This window comes from Ahaetulla prasina, chromosome 17, assembly GCF_028640845.1.
Source record: "Ahaetulla prasina isolate Xishuangbanna chromosome 17, ASM2864084v1, whole genome shotgun sequence".
NCBI classification, from domain to species: domain Eukaryota; kingdom Metazoa; phylum Chordata; class Lepidosauria; order Squamata; family Colubridae; genus Ahaetulla; species Ahaetulla prasina.
Genome location: NC_080555.1, coordinates 3,356,224 through 3,374,174, shown reverse-complemented (window position 1 = coordinate 3,374,174; position 17,951 = coordinate 3,356,224). Strand labels below are relative to the sequence as shown.

Here is a 17,951-nt window from a genome sequence, read left to right as displayed (position 1 = left end):
AGGGAGACAAAGACATAGACAAAGAAGGAAGGAAAACAGGTGGAAGATGGATGAAAGGAAGGAAGGGAAGGAAGGAGGGAAGGACAGAACGGGAAGAAGGAGAGAAGGTATAAGAAGGGAAGGAGGAAAGAAGGAAGGAAGATTGGAGGGGGAAGGAAGGAAGGAAGGAAGGAAGGAAGGAAGGAAGGAAGGGAAGGAGGGAAGGTATAAGGGGAGGGAGGAAAGAAGAAAGGAAGGAAGGAATGGGAGGAAGGAGCGAAGGACAGAATGAAGGGAAGAAGGAGAGAAGGTATAAGAAGGGAGGGAGGAAAGAAGGAAGGAAGGAAGGACAGAATGAAGGGAAGGAGGGAAGGTATAAGGGGAGGGAGGAAAGAAGGAAGGAAGGAATGGGAGGAAGGAGCGAAGGACAGAATGAAGGGAAGAAGGAGAGAAGGTATAAGAAGGGAGGGAGGAAAGAAAGAAGGAAGATTGGAGGGGGAAGGAAGGATAAGAGAGAAAGAAGAAAGAAGGAAGGAAGAAAGGAAGGAAGGACAGAATGAAGGGAAGGAGGGAAGGTATAAGAACGGAGAGAGGAAAGAAGGAAGGAAGATTGAATGGGGAAGAAAGGATAAGAGAGAAGGAAGGGAGGGAGGGAGGGAGGACAGAATGGGAGGAAGGAGAGAAGGTAAGAAAGAAGGGAGGGAGGAAAGAAGGAAGGAGACGGAGAGAGGGAGGAAGGAAGGAAGGAATTCATTAAAAAATGCTCACGGCTACACTACAATATTTTAATTTGGTCCCAGCCAAAGACACCATCCTGAAATGTCGCGCGTCACAACACAACACCTGGTTTGTGAGAAGCCGCAATCTACATTGGATCGTAGCAGCAGAGCTGTGTGTGTGTGTGTGCATCTATAGTGGCCCCCCCCAAAAATAAATTAAATTAAATTAAAAATAAAACCAGGAATGGGGGTAGCACCTTTGTTTTCTGACTAATACATTTTCTTAAAAAGCGCTTTCCAAAAAAACGGGTTTCCCCAGGCCTGGCCGGCTTTGCAAATGGAGAGAAGTGGTGGGGGACCAGGGGGAAGAGAAGAAGGAGAAAGGAAAGGCGGAGAAGAGAAGGCAGCCTTTAACAGGATTAAGAAAGCTGCAGGGGGAAAGCCCCTTTAATCTCTAACCTAGGGTTAATCTGGATTAAGTCAAAACCCGCCCACCCTTCCCACCCTCTTTGCTGATTCAGTTTGAGGCTGATGCTCAGTTTGTGCCAGGGGTCTGATCCAGCAACAGGCATCTTCTCTCCAGCCCTCCCCGCCCCACTTTTAGAAATTGGGGAGGGGGAGGATGTTCCCTGCTGTTCAGAAGGACAAGTCCTTGAACCCCTGGCGTTAAATCTCTAATCCCTCTTGAAACTGGGGGAGGAACAGGAGAGCAGGTGATGATCTTCTCATGGATCAAATTACGAGGCCGCCTCTTCTTGTTCGGGGACTCCCGATAAACCCCAGTTTTAGGAAGAGAGTTGGCTTCTTGAGCGCTCTGCGGTGGGCTAGTTTCTCTCGCGTGCAAGGTGGCCTCGTGCAAGCCGCCATCGGCTGGCCGCTCCCGTGCAAGCTGCCATCGGTGAGGTCTCCTACACAAGCTGCCATCCTACAAGCCACCGTCGGCTGGCCTCTCTTGTGCAAGCCGCCATTGGTGAATTCTTCTGCACAAGCTGCAGTCCTATAAACCAACATTGGCTGGCGTCTCCTGCACAAGCCGCTGTAGAGCAAGCCATCCTCACTGGACCTCTCCTGTGCAAGCTGTCATGGTGCAAACCACCATCAAGAGAACTCTCCTGCGCAAAGCCACCTTCGTGCAAGCCACCGTCAACTGCCTCTCCTCGTGCAAGCCACCATCCACTGGCTTCTTCTGTGCAAGCTGCCCCAGGACGCAAGCCCCCATCGGCTGCGCCTCTCCCATGCAAACCGCAATCGTACAAGCCCCCCATCGTGCAAACTGTTCCTGGCTGCCTTCTCTTGCGCAAGCCACCATCGGTGAAGTCTACCCCATCGTGCAAGCCACCATCGGTCCGCGTCCTCCCGCAGAAACCAGAGTGGCTGCGTTTCACACCCAAACCAAAGGCGATGCTGCGGTTTCGTGAACTCGCAGGCGTGAATTTACAACTCGAGCTTCTCCCGATGGTAGCAATGCTAAGGAATTCATTAATTTAGGTTTGTTTTATTGAAACATTTCTGTCCCCAGCCCCTCCCCAACCAGGGGTTACCAGAAGCGCATGCACACAATACATTAGTCCTCGCCCTGGGTTGTCTGAATGGCACAATGTTACAGGAAAACAGCGAAAGGAAGGTGGAGGAAAAGAAAGAGTCAAAAGTACGTGGGATAGAAACCTGAAACTTTTGGCCCAGGAGCAGAAGCAAAACAGAAACTTGGCTCCGAGTTTGTTTTTCTTTCTTTTTTCCCTATTTCTGATCTCTTTGGGCTAAGCAGCCAGGACACCCAGTTTCCCCCAAAGCAGATTAAAAACAAAAATAACAACAACAACAACATGAAGGTGGGTTGGGGATGATGGGAGCTGTAATAACCCAAGACAGGCAAAGGACATCCAGTCTGGCTCGCCTGCCCATGGAGGAAAGAAAAGGAAAAAGGAAAGGAAGGAGAGAGAGAGAAGGGAAGGGAAGGAAGTAAATTGATGAAGAAGGGAAGGGAAAGGAAGGGAGGGAGGAAGAGATGGAAGGACAGAAAAGAGGACGAAAGGAAAAGAAAGGAAAGGAAAAAGGAGAAGGAAGAAGAGAGAGAGAAGGGAGGGGAGTAAATGGATGAAGAAGGAAAAGGATGGAAGGGAGGAAGAAGATGGAAGAAAAGAAAACAGGACGAAAGGAAAAGAAAGGAAAGGAAAAAGGAAAGGAAGGAGAGAGAGAGAGAGGAAGGAAGGAAGTAAATTGATGAAGAAGGGAAGGGAAAGGAAGGGAGGGAGGAAGAGATGGAAGGACAGAAAAGAGGACGAAAGGAAAAGAAAAGGAAAGGAAAAGGAGAAGGAAGAGAGAGAGAGAAGGAAGGAAGAAAATGGATGAAGAAGGAAAAGGATGGAAGGGAGGAAGAAGATGGAAGAAAAGAAAACAGGACGAAAGGAAAAGAAAGGAAAGGAAAAAGGAAAGGAAGGAGAGAGAGAGAGAGAAGGGAAGGGAAGGAAGTAAATGGATGAAGAAGGGAAGGAAAGGAAAGGATGGAAGGAAGGAAAGAAAAGAGAACGAAAGGAAAAGAAAGAAAAGGAAAAAGGAAAGGAAGGAGAGAGAGAAAAGAAGGGAAGGAAGTAAATGGATGAAGGGAAGGAAAGGGAAAGAACGGAAGGGAGGAAGGAAGAAGGAAGGAAAGAAAAGAGGAAGAAAGGGAAAGGGAAAAAAAGAAAAAGGGAAGGTAAATAGATGAAGAAGGGAAGAAGGGAGGGAAGGAGAAAGATGGATGGAAGGAAAAAGGATGGAAGAAAGAAAAAAAAGGGAAGGAAAAAGGAGAAGAAAGTTGTGTAAGAAAGGCGAGAGGTAGAGAAGGAAGGAGGGAGGGAGAGGAAGGAAGGAAGGAAGATAAAAGATAAAACAAACGAAAGGGCTTTCTTGCAGCCTATCAGGAGGGGCAAACCAGGACCTGTTGAACTTCCACCCTCCACAGGAACCCACAGGTTCCTTTCTCTCGTTCTTGCTCTCACACCTTTGGGGCTGCTCCGGTGTGTGTGTGTGTGTGTTTGTGTGTGTGTGTTTGTGTGTGTGTGTTAAGCAGGGAACCAGATCATATGGGTCCCTCAGCAGCAGCTGCTTCTCCACGCAAAGGCGCCAGGCCAAGACCCAACAGGTAAAGCGATTATATGCATCTACCTGGCGATGCTTTGGGGACTCAGTCCCCGGAGGAAGGGAAGGGGGAGAGAAGAGCCTGGGGTCCAGAGTCCCCACCACCACCAATTCTTCCTCCCTTCCCCATTGCTTGCTGGCGAGAGAGGCTTTTGAGCAAACCGCGAAGAGGGCAGAGCAGGTCAGAAAAGGACAGGGCGGCAACGCGCCAACAAGCCAGGATGCAGAAAAGAGAAAACAAGACTGGCAAACAAGGATCCCTAAATGGGGGGTGGGGGGGGGAACCTCCTCTGGATCAGTTACCCAGCTGGTGCATCGGAGTTAAATGGCAGATCCAGACAACCAGGAGGAATCCCGGTTCAAACAAGACCCCGGATAGGGTCAAAATTCCCAGAATGCATCTGGAGAAACCGATTCCTCGCTCCCTAAACCTGGTTAACTCCTTTGCAGCTTCCTCGTTGCCTTTGATACTCGTGGATCCAGCTTGGGAAAATGGGTGTGTTTTGTCAAACGGTCCTCGACTTACGACAGTTCGTTTAGTGACCGCTTGACGTTTTCAACGGCGCTGTGGGGGAGGGGGGAAAAAAGGTGGGGGGAGCTTAGGACCGTGTTTCACTCAGAACGACCGTTGCAGCCTCCTTCCCCGTGGTCGGGCGATCAAAATTCGGACCGCTCGGCAACTTGACTCGTACTTACGACGCTTTCGCAGCGTCCCGGGGAGCGGGGGTATCGCAACCGTCTGACGAGCCAAGTCAAACGGGTTCGCTCAACGACCGCGCGACGAAGTTAGCAACGGCAGAGAACGGGAGACAGGAGAGTCGTAAAATGGGGCGCAACACTCACTTAAATGTCTCGCTTAGTGACGGAAGTGTTGAGCTCAACGGCGGCCGTAAGCCCGGGATTAGCGGAAATGGCAGGTGGGTGGGTGGGTGGGGGGAAAGATGGGGTAGGGGGGTCAAAGTAATGCTGAGACTTGGGGGAAATGGGTCTGGGGCTGCCCCTCTTCTGAGCGGGCGAGGGGAACACAAGTGGGAGGAGCTGCATGAAGCAAGGGGTGTGGCTAAACTGTTGGAGGGGCTGTCCTTCTTTTTAGGAGCATCGGGGGGGGGGCAGTGGAAAATGGCCCCCAAAATAAGGGGTGGGGAAGAATGATTTTGGAAGTGTAAATTGGAGGATACAGCCAAAGCAGGTTTAAAGTCTTAGCCTCCAAAATTCTCCATCCATCTCCAGAATATATTTCATGCCAGAGCCGGGAAATATCGCCGGGTCTCACAAACCGCAGCACAATCCGGCAAATCTGATTTATAAACCAATTCCAGATATTGAATGGAAGGCAGGAGCGTGGCTGGAAGGGGAGGCCAAAGACGCAGCCGTCTTAAACTGAGGTCCTGGCCAGTCACACCATTCCCGAGAGGGACAGAGACAGACAGACAGACAGACAGACAGACAGACAGACAGAGAGAAAGAAAGACCGGGGGGGGGAGGGAAAGAGAGAGAAAAAGAAAGAAAGCGGGAGGAGACAGAGAATGAGAGAGAGAGAGAGAGGGGAGAGAGAGAAAGAGAGAAAGAAAAAGAGAAAGAAGGGGAAGAGAGAGAGAGAAAAAGAGAAAGAACGAAAGACAGAGAAAGGCAGAGAAAAAAGAAAGAAACAGAGAAAGAAAGAGAGAAAAAGAGAGGAGGGAAGGAGAGGAGAGTAAGAAAGAAAGAGAGAGAGAGGGAGACAGAGAAAGAGAAAAAGAAAACGAAGGAAAGAAAGAAGAAAAAGGAGAGAGGGAGAGATAGAGAGAGAGGAAGGGAGGGAAAGAAAGGGAGACAGAGAAAGAGAGAAAAGACAGAGAGAAAAGAGAGAAACTGAAACAAGAGATAGAAGGAAAGAGAGAAAAAGAGAGAGGGGGAGAGAAAGATAGAGAGAGAGAGCGGGAGGGAAAGAGAGGGAGACAGAGAAAGAGAGAAAAAGACAGAAAGAAAAAGAAAAACAGAAAGAGAGAGAAAGAAAGACCGGGGGGGGGGAGGGAAAGAGAGAGAAAAAGAAAGAAAGCGGGAGGAGACAGAGAATGAGAGAGAGAGAGAGAGGGGAGAGAGAGAAAGAGAGAAAGAAAAAGAGAAAGAAGGGGAAGAGAGAGAGAGAAAGAAAGAAAGAACGAAAGACAGAGAAAGGCAGAGAAAAAAGAAAGAAACAGAGAAAGAAAGAGAGAAAAAGAGAGAGGGAGGGAAGGAGAGGGAGAGTAAGAAAGAAAGAACGAGAGAGAGAGAGGGAGACAGAGAAAGAGAAAAAAAGAAAACGAAGGAAAGAAAGAAGAAAAAGGAGAGAGAGGGAGAGAGATAGAGAGAGAGGAAGGGAGGGAAAGAAAGGGAGACAGAGAAAGAGAGAAAAAGACAGAGAGAAAAGAGAGAAACTGAAACAAGAGATAGAAGGAAAGAGAGAAAAAGAGAGAGGGGGAGAGAAAGATAGAGAGAGAGAGCGGGAGGGAAAGAGAGGGAGACAGAGAAAGAGAGAAAAAGACAGAAAGAAAAAGAAAAACAGAAAGAGAGAGAGAAGGACAGAGAAAAAGGAAGGGGGGGAGAGAGGGAGAGAGAGAGAGAGAGAGAGAGAAAGAGAGGGAGGGGACAAGATTCGGTGAGGGGCCAGCGAGGTTAATAGGATTTTGCTTAATTCTAAAGACGATTAAGATAAGAAGAAAAAGACCCTCTCCATCAGGGAGGGGGCGCGTGTGACACACACATATACACCTTCTCTGCAGAAATTGAATTTGGGGAGGGGGTCTTTCAAAAGAGCAGCCAAAATACCTCTCCTTATCTGGACCGTTTTTTTTTTAGAAGCGCAGGGATGCTATTCCACCATCCAATTCTCTTCGGAAGCATAGAGGTATTTATATTTATATGCAATAAGAGTGTTCCTGTGTGAGCTTTAATTTGCCATCCACACATGCCCGGTTCCCCCACCCCCGCGAGCGGCCCGGCATCAAAATAATACCCCTCTTAATAATAGCGAAAGGAAGAATGAAATTCACCATTCAAAATTGCCTTTTTTCGATTTCTCCGGGCCTTATGATCATTTATTTTATTTTATTTTATTTGCATTATGGCTCTTTTTGGGGGTTGGTTTGTTTGTTGTTTTTTTCCTTCCCTGCTTTGCAAAATTTCCTTGAAAATTGGTTTTCGGAGAGGAAAGCGAAGACGAGAGGAAGGAGAGAAGGAGGAGGAGGAGGAGGCGGAGGGAATAAAAAAATAAAAATATAAAGCTGTTCTTTTCTTTAAAAAAAACGCTTCCTATTAAGAGCCCAAAACTCTGGAGTAGAATCGACTCCCGATGGGAGAGAAGGGATTGTCATGTGTTTTGCGGGGTTTTTTTTTCAGCTTGCAGAAAAGGCAGATTTTTTTGGGGGGGGTGGGAAATAGAAAGGGAGGGGGGAAGAGAGACCGCCTTCCGTCTTTTTGATAATAGCTTGTCATGTCATGAAAACAAGACATTTTTCCCCCCTTTCTTATCACGTGCCTCTTTTTGAATGTCAGGATCCGCTCATCGGTTCTGAATCATTCTAGAAATAACAGCTTGTCCTAAGGAAGGGTGTGTTGAAAAAAAGAAGAAGGAAAAAAAAAAAGATAAGAAAATGGAAAAATAATTTGGCAAGGCAAGGCTTTCCTCCCATGCAGGAGATACTGGATTGCTCCCCAAAAGGGCCGCACTCTCTCTCTCTCTCTCTCTCTCTCTGTCCATGCTCAGGGGCTCTGCTTCCCCAGTTCGAGGCGCGCACCACGCCCTGCAACGGCCGGGGATCAACCTGATAAGCCGACAATTTTATTTTATAAAAACCGGTTCGACCAGGATGGCACACTGCGCGCGTCAGGCGTGGTGATCTCGTGGGTTGTGGGTTCACTTCCTGGAGAGGTGTCATTTCGGCTTTTTGATCAGCTGATGGTCTCACAAGCATCAGGTTTATCCTGGCTTGACCAAAACTTTGTTTTGTTTTGTTTTTTCTTCCTCAACATGAAAAACTTGGGAATCCTGGGCTTACCGTGGTTCGCTTAGTGACTGTTCCAAGTTACAACTGGCATTGGGGGGGGAAAAAGCTTATTCTGTATAAAAACGAGTCCTCCCCAATTTAGCAAAAAGTCTTATTAAGGTTATAAAGGAATAAAGGTTCCCCTCGCACTTATGTGCTAGTCGTTCCCGACTCTAGGGGGCGGTGCTCATCTCCGTTTCAAAGCCGAAGAGCCAGCGCTGTCCGAAGACGTCTCCGTGGTCATGTGGCCGGCATGACTCAACACCAAAGGCGCATGGAACGGCTGTTCCCGTCCCACCAAAGGTGGTCCCTATTTTTTCTACTGGCATTTTTTAAGTGCTTTCGAACTGCTAGGTTGGCAGAAGCTGGGACAAATCACGGGAGCTCACCCCGTTATACGACACCAGGGATTCGAACCGCTGAACTGCCGACCTTTCGATCAACAAGCGCAGCGTTTTAGCCACTGAGCCCCCGTGTCCCTAAAAAGTGTTATTAGACACCCCCCCACACACAAACTCACCATCCCTGACAGCTCGACCATTTCTGGAAACCCTAATTAGTCCTTGACTTACCGCCACACATTTAAGCGATTATTCGAAGCTACGACGGCACAGGAAAAAGCGACTTACGACCGGTTCTTCGCATTACGACCGTCGTAGCATCACATGATCGGAGTTCGGGCGTTTTGGGCATCGGTACATATTTAGGACAGCCGTAGCAATTACCGGGTCACGCGACCGACGGCATTCGCAACCTTCTCAGTCGGTTTTCAAACTAGCCAAGTCGAGGGGAGAAAACGTTTTAATGCCCAGGCGATTCGCTTAACGAGCCACGATCCGCTTAACAACCGCGGGGGGGGGGGGGGGAGAGTTTGTGACGCGCTTAATGCCTGTCTTGCTTGGCGAGAGATTCCTGTCCCTGTTAGCATTATTGACAAACGAAATGCCTTTTCACATGTAGAACTGGTGGGAAGTTTAAAAGGGAAAGGAAGAGAGAGGGTTGATCTCTTGAGAAGATCTCCTCCCCGCCCACACCTGACCCCCCCGGGGCTGCAGAAGGAGATCCTAAGATCCCTTTCCTGCTTCCTAAGACGCATCTGGCTAGCTCCAGGATTCATCAACACCCAAGTCACATCTGCCCTTGTCCAGAGGAAATACACACAGCCCTGCACGTTGCGAGCGCAAGGACCAAGCTTATTAAAATCAGGAAGGTTGTGCTTTTCTGAGAATTCGGGGGGCACCAAGGTCAAGACCCAGAGATCGCCCCCTCCCCTGCCAATTTAGGGGAGCGGGTTCAAAGCTGGAGGATTTCCAGGGATGCGCGATTCAGGAAGAAACAGACGGTACACGAAAGGCGGTTCCTACAAAAAGAGGTTTAATTTACGATACCGGCATGGAAAAGGGCCAGATCGGGTTCGGATGGAGGATCTAATACGGGAAAAGATTCCAGGGTGCTGGAAAAGAAATAAAGGATCCACCAGCCCCCCCAAATGATGGACTTTTATACCTGTGTCCCACGTGGGCCTGGGAGAAACGTGGCCGATGGAAGGAACGCAGGCATAAAACGAGGACCGGCTCAGTCTACAGGGGAACGTTGGTGCAGACTACAGGTGTGTGCGCCACATGAACCCTGCAAGATTCGGGGCACAAATCGGCAGAGCTGGGTTCAAGGAAGCTGCTCCAGGCCTCTGAGGAGAAGAGGGGGGGGACCCACTCACCCCCAAAAGATGGAGGCTCGTGAACGGGCAGAACCTTGGGAAGATCCGCAGCCCCAAAGGGGGCATGCGGGCACCATCGCGATGATGGAGAACAAAGAGCAAAGGCTGCTCGCACAACTGTTTTGCACATTGGCTGAGAAGGGTTAGTCCACCATGAGTTGGCCGTAAATCACCAACCCAAACCGAAGGGAAGGGGCCAGAAGGAAGAAGAGGTCTGGGAGAAAAAGGAAGGGGGTGGGAGAAAAAAAAATTTTTTTTTTCTCCCGGGCGCAGAGACAAAAAAAAATATTCTGGCACCCGAAAGATTTGCGTCTTTCGCAGACACCCCGCGCCATTGGGGAATGTTTTGCGTCCTGCAGCAGGAGAAAGACAGGGAGGTCAGCCGAGTTTATAGCCCCCCCCCCCGCCCACCCATTTCAAGATCTGGCCCCAAAAGACCCATTCCACCCTTAAACCCGGCGCCGGGCTGCAGCGAAGCTGGCTTTGCCGCACTGCTCCACCATAAATATCCACGACGCGCCGGCAACCCAGCTCTGCGGCAGGCGCAACCATGTTTCTTCCCTGGCGCGCTTCAGCCAGCCGGGAAGGACCGATGGCATCAGGGTACCATAGGGGCCAGAGGTGGGATGATGGGACACCCCCCCCCCGGCTAGGATGGGGTGGGTGGGGACGATCTCCACGGAAGAGGAAACAGGCCTGAGAGGAGATAGGCGGCGGCGCGGTTGCGGCAAGCCACCGGGGTGCTTTGCAGGGGTGTCGTCTCGTCCCCCCAAATGAAGGTAGGGGACCTCTGACTGGGCGGGCCTTCAACATCACGGCGGTGGTCCAAGCACACGGGCAAGAGTTTCACCTGAGCATCTCCTTAGCAACCGTCCTCGGCAGGCCAAGTTAGCAAGGTTCGACCGGCGAGGCGGATGAAAAGAGAACTGAGGAAGGGAAAAAAAAAAATATGGCCCCCGCCTCCCGCGCTCTCTCCGCCATTGTTCGGTGCCCGCCAAAAGCCCAATTCACAGGCGCAATTTATGGGCGCCGGGCTTCCGCCTCAGGGGACATTCTCAAAGGCAACGGTGTTCCCCAGATTTGTAGAGAACGGAGGGACGCGGAGTGGAGGGCGTGAGAGCCGGACGCCCAAGGACAGATGGACGGGGCCAGGAGAGAGAGAGAGACACACACACACACCAGGCCGAGCTCTTCATGGGGAGGGTGGGTACAAATGGGCAGCCTGGCACGGAGGGATGGTGTCCACTTGGTTGGCTCTCCCTGGACAAAATGGGAAGGAGTTGGCAGCTCCAGGGCAGGTGTGTTGGGAAAGACGGCGCCGACAGGGGTGCCCGGTGGCTGTTGCCCACTATTGTGCGGCTCGAAAAAGAGAGGGCAGAATGGTGCCACCTCCCTCTTCTCACCTGGCATGTGGGTGGGGAGGGGGTTTGGTTCCTGTGGTTCTGCATGGAGCTGTAGAGATAACGTGCAGCCCCCACCCACGCCCTGTTCTCACCGGCCCTCCTCCCCCGATCGGGTTCCCTGCGGCTTCCTTTGGCAGCCATGACAATCCCCCAAATTATGGCTTCAACCGTTGATTCATTATCCATCTGTATAGCGAGAGGAAGATTGCCCAGGGAAGGGAAGGAGGAAGGAAGGAAGGAAGGAAGGAAGGAAGGAGAGAAGGAAGGAGAGAAGGAAGGAGACAGAGAAAGAAAGAAGGACAGAAGGAAGGATGGAATGGGAGAGAGAAAGAAGGAAGGAAGGAAGGAGAGAAGGAAGGAAGAAGGAGAGAAGGAAGGAGAGAGAGAAAGAAGGATGAAGGAAGGAAGGGGAGAGAGAAAGAAGGACGGAAGGAAGGGGAGAGAGAAAGAAGGAAGGAAGGAAGGGGAGAGAGAAAGAAGGAAGGAAGGAAGGAAGGGGTGAGAGAAAGAAGGAAGGGAGGGAGGAGAGAAGGAAGGAAGGAGAGAAGGAAGGAAGGGGAGAGAGAAAGAAGGACAGAAGGAAGGATGGAATGGGAGAGAGAAAGAAGGAAGGAAGGAAGGTAGGAGAGAAGGAAGAAGGAGAGAAGGAAGGAGAGAGAGAAAGAAGGATGAAGGAAGGAAGGGGAGAGACAAAGAAGGACGGAAGGAAGGGAGAGAGAAAGAAGGAAGGAAGGAAGGAAGGAGAGAAGGAAGGGGAGAGAGAAAGAAGGAAGGGAGGGAGGAGAGAAGGAAGGAAGGGGAGAGAGAAAGAAGGATGGAAGGAAGGAAGGGGAGAGAAAAAGAAGGAAGGAAGGAAGGAAGGAAGAAGAGAAGGAAGGAAGGAAGAAAGGAAGGAAGGAAGGAATCTAACCTGGTCTCTATGTGAAGGGCACCAGGTGATTTTGTAGGGAATGCAGAAGGCCAGATTCTGAGATGGATGGGACTGCTGGACTACAACTCCCAGAGTTCCCAGCCAGGCTGAGAGGGAGAGTCCCAAGGTTGGGAAGGAGGGAGGAGGAAGGTCTGGCCCTCCAAATGGGAATTAAGTCTGCAGCCTTGGGGGGGGGGTGGAATGGGGGGGGGAGGGAACCAAAGTGGCTTCCCATAACAATGGTTTGCCCTGGAGGGAGGGACGGAGGGAGGTAAAAGGGAGGGAGATAGAATGGAAGAAGTGGGAAGAGGAGGAATGGAAAAGTGTGAGAAAGACAGCAGGAAGGGAGGGAAGGAAGGAAGGAGAGAATGGGAGGAAGGAGGAAAGGTGAGAGAAAGGGAGGGAGAAAGGAAGTTAAGGGATGAGGAAGGAAGGAAAAGTGTGTGGAAGAAGGGAGGGAGGAAGGAAGGAAGAAAATGGGTGGAAGGATGAACGGTGAGAAAAATAGGAGGAAGGAGGAAAGGGAGGAAGGAGGAAAGGTGTGTGAAAGAAGGAAAGGAAGGAAGAAAATGGGAGGAAGGAGGAAAGGTGAGAAAAACAGAGGAAGAAGGGGAGGGGAAAGGAAGGAATAGTGTGTGAAAGAAGGGAGGGAGGGAAGGAAGAAAATGAGAGGAAGGAAAAGCGTGTGAAACAATGAGGGAGGGGGAAGGGGGGAGGAAGGAAAGAAGGAAAGAAAGAATGGGAGGGAGGAGGAAAAGAGGGAAGAAGGGAGGAGAGAGGGACAGTGGGAGGAGAGTGGCAAGAAGAAGAGGGAGGAGAGAAGAAAGGAAAGTTGGAAAGTCAAGGAATGAGGAAGGGTCTTATCCTGCCGTCCCCTTTCAAAAGAGCGGGGGGGGGGGCTCAGCCTCCCAGCCACCCTAGAAACAGGACGTCCCCCCCAGTTCCCCTCTGCTTGTATCCCCCCCTCAAGACATAACCCCCCCCTTCCCTTCCTATGCAGGGAGCCCCCACCCCTCCCTCTAGGGAGCCCAGCCCAGGACCCTCTTCACTAGAATCAGCAGGAAGAAGCCCCCCCCCCGCCCAGGCTCCTTTTGGGGGGTGGGTGAGCGAGGGGGGGGGATTGTCTGGATGTGTGGAAGTTAACCTCCCCTCCCTCTTCTTTTTTTTTTGCCAGACTTTGCCAGGGAAGAGAAACGGGCTCTTTGCCAGTTTCGGCCAGAGGGAGAGAAAAAGAGGCGATCTGGCTTGGCAAGGTGGAGAGATTGGCAGACCTACCTTTGCCAAGGGCAGCCAGGGAGGGGAGGGGAGGGGGGCAGCCGGGGAGAGAAACCTGCAGTGGGGAGGGGGGGGGACAATTCCCGACCCTTGAAACCCCCCCCCCCTCAATTGCACTACCCGCTTCTCCTCCAGAGTCCGGCTAGAAATAACACAACCAACCTCGCCCAATTTTGATTTTCCCCCCTCCCGGGGACGCCCGGCGTTGCCTGGGCACGTGCCACGGGATGCCCTGGAGGGGTGGCAGCGAGGCCAGGAGCGCCCAGTTCTTCTTCCCTTCCCCCACACATCCCCCGTGGGGGGTGCCAGGCAGCTGGGTGCGCCCGTGATCGGGTCGAGCCTGCTACCCACCTACCCACTCTCGAGTGGCGCCTGGGTTCCAGGAAAGAAGGAAGGAAGGAAGGAAAGGAGAGAGAAAGAGAGAGAGAGGGGGGAAAAATAATAATCCGGGGGAAAATAGGTCATGACACGCGCGCACTCCGAAGCACAAAGCAGCCCACCGATCGCCGCCTGGAGACCCCGCCCGTCGCGCCCGGGTAAGGGGGTCCCCCGCCCCGCCGGCGCTTGGAAGGCATCGTTGGGGTAGGGTGGGGACGCGCCTCCAAGCCGGGGCCCCGAGTTTCGGCGCCCCCTCCCCAACTATTCCTCCGTTGCAGAGCAAAGGGCGCGCGTTCACACGACCCGCGCTTCCCCCCCCCCCGAACCCACCGGTCGCTGGGGGGTGGCGGGGGTTGGGTGTCTTTCCCGGCTTTTCCCGGTCCGCCCGGCGGCCCGAAGGACGGAAGGAAGGAGGGAAGGAAGAAAAAAAAAAAGAAAGATTGGAAGGGGGAAGGAAGGAAGATTGGAGAGGGAAGGAAGGAAGGAAGGAAGGTTATGGGGGGAGGGAAGGAAGGAAAGAAGATTGGAAGAGGGAAGGAAGGAAGGAAGCAAGGAAGGAAAGACTGATGGATTTTGGCAAAGCGACCCCCCCCAACTCCCATCCCTGCCGCCCCCGTCCAGCTGCAAACCTCCCCCGATCTTCAGTTCTGGTAGAAGCCACCGTGCCTTGACTTTGGCGGGGATGGAGGGCTTGGGGGGGGGGAAAGGGAGGGAGGGAGATAGAGCAAGTGGGGGCGGGGGAGGGAAGGGGCGGGGGTCCCCGTCCAGACAGCCGCCAGACGGGGGAGGACTGTCAAAGAGCTTGAGCGAGGCAGGCGAGGAGGAATCTCTAGAGAGGGACGGTGGAGGGTGGGGGGAGAGGAGGCGGTCTGTGTGTGTGTATGGCGGGGGCAACCTCCTGCAGCTCACAACCCTGGGGTCCCTTAATGCAGGCCCCTTCCCAGCCCCCCCAAGACTCCTTCCCGGACACCGAGACCTCTCCCTAGACCCCTCCCAAAACCCCTTCCCAAAAACCCCGCAAGACCCCCTTCCCAGATCTCTCCCCACGACCCCTTCCTAGACACCAAGACCCCTTCCCAGACCTCCTCCAAAACCCCTCCCCAGATCTCTCCCCGCGACCCCTTCCCAGACACCAAAACCCATTCCCAGACCTCCTTCCAAGACCTCTCCCAAAACCCCTTCCCAGATCTCTCCCTACGACCCCTTCCCAAAACCCTGCAAGACCCTTCCCAGACCCCCAAAACCCCTTCTCAGAGCCCCCAAGACCCTTCCCAGATCTCTCCCCAAGACCCTCCCTTATTTTTTTTAAAAGCCACCCTCCTCCTCATCTTCCTCCCACATCCCTTCTATTATCCTCCCCCTCTCCCAGGCGGCCCTTCCCCAACCTTCGTGGCGTGGGGGTGGAGGGGGGGGGGAAGGCTACTACTCACTGCGGGTTGGAGCTGTTCCAATGCACCGCGTGCCGGTTGCCGGAGCTGCCGCGGCACAGGAGAAGGACCAGCAGCTGCAGGAGGAGCAGCAGCGGCGGGGGAGACGACGACGAAGAGGAGGAGGAGGAGGAAGAGGAAGAGGAGGAAGAAGAAGAAGAAGGCGGCGGGCAGAGGCGAGGCAGCCAGAGCCGGGCCATCCCGCCGGGCTGCTGCTGCTGCTTCCCCGGGCCCCAGCCACCGCGTTCCCGGTGCGCAAAAACAAAACTGGAGAAGAGAAGAGAAACCGAGAGACGAGACGAGCCTTTAACGGGGAGACCCGTCGCTGCTGATGGTGATGCTGCCGCCGCCGCCTCCTCCTCCTCCGCCGAAGCTTTTTTGCCTTCCTCTTCTTCTTCTTCGCAGAGCCCGCCCCGGCTCCTCCTCGCGCGCCCCCGGGCCCGGGACCGCCCCCTCGTGATCCCGACGCGCGCCCCCGCCGGTTCCCACGGGCTCCCCACGCTGCGCTTTCTTGCCAGCGCCTCTGCGCGCTCAGGGCGCACTTCGCGGGCTGAGCTAGCCAAGGAGGGGCGGGGACAGGGAGGGAGGGAGGGGGGGGTCTGGCCAGGCCTTAAGGCCACGCCCCCTTTGGGGGGAGACCCCCTCCTCTAGCCCCTTCCCCCCCAATTTTTCTAACAAGCAGGGGGGAAAAAACAACAGCAACTAAACCTTTCCAGATGTTTTTTAATGCTTCCCCGCCTTTTTTTCCATTGGGTTCTGTCCCCCGATATAGATAGGTCCTCGGTTTAACAGCCAACAGGGCAGCCCCGCATGTCTTGGGGCAGAGTGAGGTGTGGGTGGAATTTATTTCCCCCCCACCCCGTTTTGGTGTATCTTGCTTCCTTCCCCCGCCCCCAAGACTTGGCTCTTGTCCGAAGGATAATATGCGTCAGCCCGGGACTCTACGACCGTCATAAAAACGAGTCGGGCAGCTGCTGCGCGTCTGAATTTGGATCGCGTGAATAAGTGTGGCGAAAAAAGATCCTCGGTTCCTTTGTCGCTAAACAAATCATTGTGAAGTCGAGGACGACCTGCATTCCAGTTATCTGAGGGGCCCGGGGCACAGCTATCGATCAACGATACTCTCTTGTAATCCTCTTCGCTTCATTCTCGCCGCCACCATTCCCGTTTCTGGGAACAATCCCGAGGAAGGGCCCCTGCCTCTTGAGCATGCCATCAAAAGCGCATTTTCCCCCATTTTTTTTAAAAACAAACCCAGAGGGGAGGAAGAACAGAGCAACTCCCATCTTGGCTGAAAGGCAAAGGCAAGAGTGCCTCTGAGCCCACGCAGATGCCCTGCCTCCCACGGCAGGCCGCAAACCGGCTAAAAGCAGGATGCAAAAGACAAGGGATGTGACACCTCATCCCGGGAAGCAGCAGCCGGGCGTCAGGGTTGGGCCACCCAGCCTCTCTCTCTGCATTGCACCCAGAAGTGCTGAGCTAGGAAGCTGGGCGACAGACGCCTGCGTTGTGCCCACCCAGTGGGGAGACTCGCACCGGGCGGGAGCCTGCCGTGCCCGAACACGCCGAGCAGCAGCGGCCGAATTGGACGCGGCGCGCCAGGAATGCAGCCGAAAGCCCCAGGCCTAGGTGGGACCTTTGTCCTGCGTTGGAGAAGCCGGCCTCAGCCAGGTGGGGGCCTATAACGGCCTCTGGGGAACTTCACCGTATTTGCACCAACGCTCTGAGCCCTTCGCCGCCTTTTTCCATTTATTGGTTTGTTTATTTTTTGCACAAGTGTTTCACTTTATTACCAAGCACAAAATCCAAAGAAGAAAATAAAAAGCGACACCCAACAAACACCGCAAATAAAAAAAAAATATATATAAAAACGAGTATCAAAAAAACACACGCACACATTCCCCCCCCCCCGAATGAAGGCTCGGCGCACCTCGCACACAAATTGGGGTTTGGAGACCCGACCCCTTCCCCAAATTAAAACACCCTCCCCACAGCAAATGGACCCCCTCCCCTCGTCCGATGGAATTGTGGCCCTTTTTGCTATCCGGACAGCTGCTCGTTCTACCCACCCAAAACACATCTAGGGTCTCCATTTTGTCCCCCCCAAATTGCATTTTTGCAAACCAGGAAAGGTAGCTTTCCCAGAAAAATGTTGGGAAAGGCAGAACGTGGCCTGGGAAAGACCTTGACGGACGTGTTGCAGCCTGGTTTCTGTAAACACATGCCAGAGGTTGTTGGTCGCACTTATAAAATCCTGGGGTTTTTTTCACGGGCTTGTTCCAAGCTAGAAAATGTTGACTTTTATTGTCCGCCCTACAAGGGGAACAAACACCGTTTATCCTTCGGTAAATGACAACGGCATGGATTGCGCCAAGCTTGGGTTTTAACCTTGGGGTGTGTGTGTCCTGAAACAAGCCGAGTTCAAACTATAAACCACTATCGATATCCTGGCTGGAGTCTTGGGTAGACAAGGCCCTGATATGAGAGCAATCAAGGGAAGGAAGGAACCTCAAAGGTCATGTAATCCAGCCTGCCACCGAGCGTAGGAAAAGCCGATTAACCATCCAAGCCTGTTATTCTGTTGTTTTCCGAGCAGGGGGTTGGACTACATGACCTCCAAGGTCCCTCCCAACTCCATTACTCTTACATAACATAACATCAGAGTTGGAAGGGACCTTGGAGGCCTTCTAGTCCAACCCCCTGCCCAGGCAGGAAGTCTGTCCTCTGAGCAGGGGGTTGGACTAGATGAGCTTCAAGATCCCTCCCACCTCCGCTATTCTGCTCCTCTGAAATTAAAATCTTCTCCACAGGAGGCCTTCTGCCCTCTTGCTTCAACCGCTGTTTTATTTGGCACAACCTACGAGAACTGTTTGCTTCCTCTTCCTCCTCCTCCTCCTCCTCCTCCTCCTCCTCCTCCTCCTCCTCGGAGCTGGCTGTTGTCCGACCCACTGACTCATCCCCCCCTCACTCCACCTAATATGACCCAACCTTGTGCCCTGCCCTGCCCAAACACGCCCCGTGC

The 17,951-nt window shown here is 52.9% G+C and overlaps 1 protein-coding gene across 3 annotated transcripts in view; it reads right to left on the bottom strand.

Annotated features, from left to right (window-relative positions):
* EFNA3 (ephrin A3) overlaps positions 1-17,951 on the bottom strand; it is an 85,279-nt gene that overhangs the window by 24,787 nt on the left and 42,541 nt on the right. For 2 of the 3 annotated variants that reach the window (XM_058160429.1, XM_058160428.1), the window contains exon 1: positions 14,933-15,429. The exons of the other annotated variant lie outside the window; for it this stretch is intronic. In XM_058160429.1, coding sequence (XP_058016412.1) covers positions 14,933-15,129 — 197 coding nt within the window. In that variant the 5' untranslated portion in view covers positions 15,130-15,429. Of the gene's footprint in view, positions 1-14,932; positions 15,430-17,951 lie in introns of those variants that run through there. 3 annotated transcript variants of the gene reach the window in all.